This window comes from Corylus avellana, chromosome 6 (genome assembly GCF_965113065.1).
Source record: "Corylus avellana chromosome 6, dhCorAvel1.hap1.2, whole genome shotgun sequence".
Classification (NCBI taxonomy): domain Eukaryota; kingdom Viridiplantae; phylum Streptophyta; class Magnoliopsida; order Fagales; family Betulaceae; genus Corylus; species Corylus avellana.
The window spans coordinates 10,561,469-10,569,891 of NC_142495.1; the positions used below are offsets into that span (position 1 = coordinate 10,561,469).

At 36.2% G+C, this 8,423-nt stretch overlaps 1 protein-coding gene, 1 non-coding gene and 1 pseudogene across 4 annotated transcripts; 1 reads left to right on the forward strand and 2 right to left on the reverse strand.

The window, feature by feature from the left end:
• Positions 1-398: 398 nt before the first annotated feature.
• On the forward strand, positions 399-3,085 carry LOC132186146 (protein PHYTOCHROME-DEPENDENT LATE-FLOWERING-like). Its single transcript, XM_088517941.1, has 5 exons — positions 399-711; positions 1,171-1,385; positions 1,476-1,618; positions 2,352-2,390; positions 2,492-3,085. Exons 2-5 carry the CDS (start codon positions 1,319-1,321, stop codon positions 2,606-2,608), a joined length of 366 nt encoding a protein of 121 aa, XP_088374067.1. The 5' UTR covers positions 399-711; positions 1,171-1,318; the 3' UTR covers positions 2,609-3,085.
• Positions 3,086-3,194: 109 nt separating this feature from the next.
• On the reverse strand, positions 3,195-6,333 carry LOC132186145 (uncharacterized). Of its 2 annotated transcripts, XR_015912745.1 has the most exons (6): positions 6,110-6,333; positions 5,856-5,913; positions 5,629-5,691; positions 4,581-4,741; positions 4,201-4,330; positions 3,195-3,613 (listed from the first exon to the last, which is right to left on the reverse strand). It is a non-coding gene; the product is annotated as an uncharacterized LOC132186145 (transcript). The 2 variants fall into 2 exon arrangements; XR_015912744.1 differs by having other exon boundaries at positions 4,201-4,741.
• A 65-nt stretch (positions 6,334-6,398) lies between these two features.
• Positions 6,399-7,851, reverse strand: LOC148584857 (peroxisomal (S)-2-hydroxyacid oxidase GLO4-like; annotated as a pseudogene). The gene is made up of 5 exons (XR_015912743.1): positions 7,751-7,851; positions 6,895-7,093; positions 6,705-6,812; positions 6,574-6,619; positions 6,399-6,480 (listed from the first exon to the last, which is right to left on the reverse strand). The product of XR_015912743.1 is annotated as a peroxisomal (S)-2-hydroxyacid oxidase GLO4-like (transcript).
• Positions 7,852-8,423: the final 572 nt, after the last annotated feature.

The following is an 8,423-nucleotide window of genomic DNA, read 5'->3' on the forward strand; positions in this document are numbered from 1 at the left end:
TGATATATTTTTTTTATTTTTTCCTTTTTCTAATAGCATCTTTTTATTATAAAATGGATGCATATCTTCCCTCTTCGAAATCAAATGCCTTTTTGTATTGACTCGAGCTCCATACTTCGTTAGCCATACTAAGCAAATACTCATATACAAACTGGCTTCTTGAGCTGTTTAAAAGTACTTAAAATTTAAATTTATAATAAAAAAATAAATTAATGAATTAAATAAATTAAATTAAGTATAAGAGCCTGCTCGTAAACTAGTTCGGCTCGACTTATTAAGAGCTCGAGCTCGAGGTCAATTTTTTTGGCTTTTCTTTAACCTTATGCTCGGCTTGAACTAGAGTTTGAATAAAATTTAAATAAGCCAACTTCAAACAAGAAAAACTCGCTCAACTCATTTACACCCCCTAGGACTTGCAACTGCGCATGCGGCATCACAAACGGAGAAGCAGTGAATCCCTCAATACCCACTGTTGGTGGGACACCATCTTTGACTTCCAGTGCTAATGATTCCATTCAACGGCAACACCAGGCCCAAGTTAATGCAAAGATGAGGTCAAATTCCCTCCCCTAGACCCCAGCAATGAATGGAGTTGGATCCCCAGCTAGTGTTAGTAATATGAGTGTTCCATTAAATGCAAACAGCCCTTCAGTTGGAACGCCACCTTCGGCCGATCAAACCATGCTCGACACGTTCTCAAAGATAGAAATGGTGACAATGAGATATTCAGATTCATTGACCTAAAATCACAGAATTTTAAGCGTTGCTTTGTCATTTTGAGTAGTTATTTCTCTATACTTTCTGTCTGCACAAACTGTTACTGTCATCTGGGTCAAGATGGACAGGGTAACTGTCTCCATCGTATTAATTAACCAAGTAAAGCTGTTTATTTTATGGGTCCTGACCTTACAGGACGAGCCCCCCTTTGGTTTTGACTCTAGGGTTTATTTTTCCTTGCTGAGATGGTTGATGAAAAATTATTCATGGCCAGCATTTTTTTTCTTCATAATTTTGATTTTTGTTTAAAACTTGCAGTCTGCATGTTTTATATGGTGCAGAAGTTTCAGGATGTATAAATTTTCCACATCCTATAATCATTCACGAACATTCATTGGCAGCATAGTTAAATCCATCCTGTTCTTATTCAAGTTTTATGGATATCTGATTCAGGCATCAACTTAACTCCAAAAAGAATAAGGTCGATAATTACCCCATCAGGAAGCCAAACACATACTCCATTCAACCTCTGTCCACCTATCTATCTAATGCTTCCAATGATGAGGATCTCAAAGATGATGCAAATGCGAAGTTGTTATCTATGTCACTTGCAAGTGGCAGCATGAATATCTGCAAAATAAGAGTCTTAAAATTTATCCAACCTCAAGGTTTGTTGTATTTGGTTGTAAGATATCTGATCCTTCGTGATGTGTCGATGGTTTTCTTGTTTTCCTAAAGTCCCACTTTTGCTTCTGCAGAAAATGGTGTTTCTTGTAGGGCAAGAACTAGGATGATTATGTCAGAGAAGCCATATGATGGTACAGTTGCAATGCATTATGGAGAAATAGAAGACGGTGATTTTCTGGCTTCAGAGGATTATCTTCCTACATTGCCCAATACAGTATGTTCTGCATGAATTCTATATTTGTAGTCTAAGAAGGATCTGCCTGTTGAATTAGTTAACACTAGCTGTTCTCAGTTATTTGGGGTATCAAAGCCGATATTTCATCCTGTTAAAAGCCATCTCCCCAATTAGACTTTGGAATTTTTAAATGTATTACTTAACTAAAATATATCTATTTCTTTTCTGGTTTTTTATTCTCGTTTTTGCACCTTCAACTCTCTACTAGTCTTCTTTGAGAACCTTTCTTGGGGTCCTCCAAATCATCCTACTGGTGCCTCTCCTAGGATTTCCAGCATGTAATCTTTCTGAAACTGAATATTTCCAAAATTTTCTGCCATTTGTCACTAAATCTTCGTCTCCACCGCACTTGTTTTGATATCATACGTCCTTCAATTGCCTATGTTATTTCTTGTAAAGGATGGGAGCAGTGATCTCAACTGTCTTTCACCTTGTGATAGATTATCTCTTTCGGACAGTCATCAGTCAAATTGCAGAGGTTATTTAAGAAAGTTGTTTTCGTCTGGCTATATCCCCTCCTATATCCCCTGCATCCACTTGCTACTGATATGAGGGGGCTTGTTGATTGGACAGTCAATGACTGATATGGGTTGATAAGTTGGAAAACTTTTCAGAAGCATTAGTTTCTATCAACTGTCATTTTTAGTACTGCTTATCCCTGCAACTATGTGTCTTCTGTTGCTCTAATTTATTTACCTAATTCATGTGACAGCATTACGCAGATTTGCTAGCAGCACAGCTTTGTTCGCTGGTAAGTCTTCAGAAATTTCTTGAATTTTAGAAATTAGAAATACAAATTTCAGTTTTTCTAATTTTTATTATCCAATTGAGTAATGTGATCTGCTGATGCAGATGAACTGCCGGGAAGGATATGTTTTGTTGGATGATCAAATCCGAGCAAAACCAACCCGCATGAATCTTGGCTCAGCCAGTCAATCAGATGCTGCTGGAGTTCTCATAATTCAGTAACTGAGATGCAGCAATATGCAGAAGCAGTTTCTGGCCAACAACAAATTGAAGATGTAAAGCCGATTATCAACAGTAATGCATCTCTAAACACATCTCAGAATCTTTTAGCGAATGCAAGGATGCTGCCTCCTGGAAACCCCCAGGCCTTACAGATGTCTCAAGGACTATTTTCCGGGGTTTCAATGCCCCAGAGGTCATAACCGCTAGACCCACAACCATTGCTTCATCATCAGCAGCAGCATCCACAACAACAACTACAACAGCAACAGCTCAACGTTACAGATTTAATTTTGCGCTCTTTCTTTTTTATTTGAGATCTTTGATAGTTTTGTTTATAACACCAAAACCAAATCTGGCAAATCCTACTGAATAATGTTGCATCCCACATCCTACTAAAATTGAGTGCACTTAATACTAAAAATTAGAAAGAAAAAAACCTTACGAACTTCGCTTGGACTTCCACTCATTTTGATACCATCTTCCTGGACAGAAATTTGCTACAAACCAATATAATAAAGTGTATGCAGTTTTTGATATGTGTGATCATGAAGAGGTTATGTTCTATTTATCGTTAAGAGAAGCAATATTTATTTGAGCAGTATTGAGATGGAACATTCAAATTAATCTGCTTCAATTACAACGCTCAGTTTATAAGTTTACAGCAACAAGACCAACTAATCATTGAAGAAGTGCCAAATTGTCTGAAACCTCAGCATGCATGCACATTTATGGTGAACTGTGCACCCACACATTATTTTGTGCATAAGATCAATCATCAAAACCATCTGTATACAGGATATTATTTTTAATGGCTTTCAAATGATATTATAGCATTGACTGGAGTCTCTCACGCTCTGTTCTTATGTGGCTCCTGGTTATATCCTTCACACTTGAACAACCTGAAAGGGCCATTGTCAGCTCGAGCTCATCCTTCAGCATCTCAATTACCCGTTTTATGCCATATTCCCCCTTTGCTGCAAGCCCATAGACCACAGGCCTTCCTACCTGCAGTAACATATATCAATTACTATGAAAAAGCAAGGGCAAGGAATTTAAAATCACACAAGTTTCAGGGGACATTATATTTTGGAATGAGAGAGAGAGAGAGAGAGAGAGAGAGAGAGAAGCACAATCTCAAATTAATTAGTCTCACCAAGTCAATTATTGGTGTTATTGAGGATTAAGATATACCTCCAACTGGAAACGAGAAGGAAAATAAAAGTCACGCTACTCTCCATTTCTCTATTCAAATGTATTTAGCAGTCTCAAAAGTGAAAAAATGTTTCTATGACATGGATATATACCATGAGCAACTTAAGAAAGCTTTCTCACTTATGCAGTGAGTTAAAAGAAAAGCATAGCGGGCCAGCACATAGTATGAGCATTGAGCTCTATCTATGAAAACCAATTATCAGTTGGTTCCAAAAATATAAAATGACAATAGAAAGGCCATGGTAATTGCATGAGTACATGATTATCGAATACGACTCATCCTTTCAGTATAACTATGGGGAACACCATAGCACTGGAGAAAACACTTTTAAGAAAAGATTCATATGTTAGATGAACAGATATGGAGTGAAGAGCTTTACAAAAACAGCTTGTGCACCAAGGGCTAATGCCTTGAAGACATCTGTTCCTCTATGCCTTGAAGACATCTGTTCCTCTACGCACTCCTCCATCAAAAAGAACAGGAACTTTCTCTCCAACAGCAGGAACAACCTGCAATCCATTCTATACAAATATCTTAAACTGGTAATGTATTGAATTGACTTACCAAAGAGCATACCAACAGCTGGAGTTCTAAAACAAGTCTCCAAACAAGGAAGTCCTGCGCAGGACTTCTCCCAGCACATATACTTTTCTGGCTTTAAGGGCTACCCATTTCATAGAAAGGAATGAGTCGAGGATGACTTGCTACAAGAAATCCTTTCTTTTAATTTGTTCCATGGTTAAGAGTACATGCACTTACTGAGACTCTGGAAGACTACATAAATTGCATCACCAAATCTGTAGAGAGATCGAGAGTAACCTCTTCCAGAACAGAAATAGAGGCAGGAGTATAATCTAGCTGGCGAGCTCCATGATTTGAGACAATAATACCATCAACCCCAACTTCCACAGCCTTTATTGCTGCCAATGGTAGAACATCAAATATTGAGCAGGAATTCTCAACAGAGGAACAGGCAAAAAAGTAAAAAAGAATTACTACTCTGTATAGTCAAGGCTGTTATATCTCATTAACTAGTAAAAGCATCTTTTGAGGCAGATAAGATAATTCTAAAATGCACACTCTCTTTGAGTACATTAGTCGATTCATGTGAACAGTTAAAAGAAGAGAAACTGGTGGGACAGGTAATATGACAAAGAAGATAAAATGTAGAAACTCTTTTTTCACCCGCAACAAAGAACAAAATTTTGACTAACCAAATGACTATCATGTTTGAACAAAGGAATAATAATCTTCTATTTAACCATTCTCATATAAGTGAGATTAAACCTCTTTCCCTTTGATTTTAACTTTGACAATAGCCTGAATATTTGGTTGATATTATCAAGTTTAAAAGTAGAGAAGGTTCTTCTCTGACTTATGTACTGCTCCGAATAGGTGTAATAATAGTGATAATGTAGTAATTAAAATATGCAATATCATAAATGGAGATGTTACCATCTTCACGAGTCAGAACCCACTTGATCAGAATTGGCAAGTTTGTTATGGATCTTAACCATCCTAAATCCTGCGGATCTTACAATGCAAAATTATAAGCTTAAGAAACCATGGTCTTTACATGCACCCTCAGCAAACAGAAGAAAAAAAAAGGTCTATACACTATACGCACTTCAGAAAATTGCAAGTGGACGAACTAAACCGTATAACACTAAAATCAGCTCTATTATCAGTCAAGAACTAGTTTTGAACATTTAAGTCCAAGGAAAAAACCGATTGTCCGAGTAAATATTTTCCCAACATATTTGCAACAGCAAATTTCAAGTAATAAGAATAGTTTAGTGGTACATACCCTCCAACTCAAAGCATCATCAACGGTCTCTTTTGCAAAAGCTTCTAATTTTGAACCTTCATCCTGCAGAAAAAATTGATTCATTGAATTACTGTAACATAAATAGTTTTAAATTTTAAACAACATTCACACTCCAGTTAACATGCCTACATATGCTCATTGATGTACATTCACATGCATCTGGCACATTTAAATGCAAAACTTGGTAGTTGAACAACTCCACTCACATCATCAACTTCAGTTGATAAGAGGCCTTCAAAATTCTTCAACTGTGGTGCAACCATTCTGCAGAAATTATTTAAGTCATGAATCAAATCAGATTTAAGATAAAGCTGATTGTGTGAGTATGACAGGTAAAACAAACAACATATATAATGATCTCAGATACTAAAACTTGTGTTCCATCCTCATTACATGAAGAACTTTATACCCAACTGTGGAGGCAAGTAAGTGACATTAAACAAAAAGAGATCATATTTACTTGTTCTTTATGTCTGCCTCCCTTCGACCAAGTCTGGGAGTATCAACTGTTAGGACAATACCCTTGTATCCATTTCTTTCAGCTCTCTGTATGAGTTGAGCACATACATCTCGTCTCTTGTATACCTATTCCCAGAAGAATACTGGATTACAGTGTGATTTGCTACCAACAGAACCACCAAAACAATCACAACAGCAACCCAAAATAATTAAAATAAAAAAGAAGAAGTGCTGCCACTAAAGCAATATAAAGTTCAAAAATGAGCTTAAATGAGCTAAAGAAGAAGTGAATAGATATAATTGAAAAAACCGAATAGCATTGCAGCTGGAAGCAACCTCCTCTACAGTACAAGTAGATATGAAGGACAAAACCTGCAAAAAAAAAAAAAAAAAAGTTAAAATTCATGCACCTCAGCAAGGGAGATTTGAAGTGGCTTTCCACTCAATATATGTTAAATCAACAACATTATTGTGTTGCATGCAGCTGCTGCTCTGGCAGTGGCGACCTCTCCTGGAATAAACACAACTAGCAAGCAAATTAGAATTGAAACAAATTTCAACTGATAGTGAGAAAACTATTCCAAGAAGATTTAGACCTTCAGGATGTGCCAACTTATGCATAGCAGTTGGAGCAATCATAATGGGTGCTGAGACTCTGTAACAAATCTATTCTGCTTACATCTACAAGAACTCTTGGCCGGAGCCTGAGAAGCCATAGAAAGGGCTCAGTAAAAAGATGTTGTATCCAGTTTGCAAAAACAATCATCAACAGATTTAACAGCATACGTAATTCTATGAAATGCTTCCACATTTTCTTTAAGTGTGTACTGATCCTCAGCTCCCCCTGTATAGTAGTCATAATACATTTTTGGAAGAGCTTGCCTAGCCAATTCTTGAAACTCCTTCACATTAACGGGTTCACCCTCCATTATCCTGAAAACATGAGCATTAAATTGATGTTTTACTTTCCATCAATCTCAAGAGACTGCACCATATTTTTGGATAAGTAAGGATAGTTGCACCATATAAAGACATGGATAAGGATAGTTGCATAATTTCAGGAATTTCCTAAAGAATAGGTGTTGCTCCTGTTTAGGGCCTCAAAACTTTTGCTTGGCCTAGCTTATTTCATGATATAGCAGCATATCAAAATTTCTTGCATAAAGTAGTTTCAAATATTTTGATGGACAATAATCGATGTCAATTAAGCGTATCTAGAATGAAAAATCAATTAATCCATCACAATCTTAAACACCCAGCAAACATTCTACACATTATTAGAATAGACTCCCCAACTGGCTTCTGGAAACGAAAAATTACACACACACGGCATTCCTCAGCACCAATATTTGAACAAGTTAATGACCAAGTATCACTTGGGAAGCAGAATAATTTTGAATGTGCACGTGTTTGCGTGCGTGTGTTGGAATGCATGTTTCTTGTCTGCAGAATTAAACACTCAACATGGTAGTTACATAACAGTATCATTAAAACAGCTAATAGCCCAAAAATGCTTCGAGGACAGGATGATCAGCAAAAACCTTGACGACCCATTAAAGTAAAACACTCATTCAACCTCAAAGGATGGTCAAATATGAAGTACGTTGATCATAGTCAAGGACAAGCAGCACACTGCACATACCTGTAAGAACTGGGAAACCCCAATTGTTTACACAATCTGGAGTAGTTTCAAGCATAGATTTTGACTAAATTTAGAGAAGAGAAATGTGAAGAGATTTCTAGTTGTACCTTTGTAACAACACTATTTTAGTCTAGATTTAAATTAAAATATGTTTGTAGGCTGGTCATAGTGGAATCCGCTAAAATTAGGTAGGATGCCTTTTATGCCCATATATGCAAGTAATATTACTAAGAGCATTCCGAAGAGACTCCCTTATATTTCTTAAGTTTAGAGAATATATTTAAAAAATCGCAAAAATATCTTACACCAGACTTCTTGAATGAATCCTAAACGTTAAGATTGCTACAATGGAATCCAATGTTTTGAGTTCTATTATTGCAATTCTTATGATTATTAAAATGATTCTTTCTTTTCTCTCCTCTCATGTTTTACAATTTTCTCTCATCTCTCCTATCATATATATAATATAATTAAAAAAATAAATATTTTAATGATATAGAGAGTGATAAAAGAAAATTATTGTGGTGTATTTTGACATAGAGAAGCAAAAAGTAATTTGAATTCTTAAATATAGAAAAAATGACGAGAAAACTGCTGAAAATGCTATTAATTGAAGCTTCTAGGAGTGGTGTAATTTGTCCAAATGGGCAAGGTCGCAATTGTCATTTGCCAT

Bases quoted from the DNA above. Each gene is read 5' to 3' on its own strand.
- LOC132186146 (XM_088517941.1), top strand. From the start codon at position 1,319: ATGTCACTTGCAAGTGGCAGCATGAATATCTGCAAAATAAGAGTCTTA. The intron at 1,386-1,475 runs GTTTGTTGTATT...TTGCTTCTGCAG, and splicing joins AAAATTTATCCAACCTCAAG to AAAATGGTGTTTCTTGTAGG. The intron at 2,391-2,491 runs GTAAGTCTTCAG...CTGCTGATGCAG, and splicing joins CAGCACAGCTTTGTTCGCTG to ATGAACTGCCGGGAAGGATA.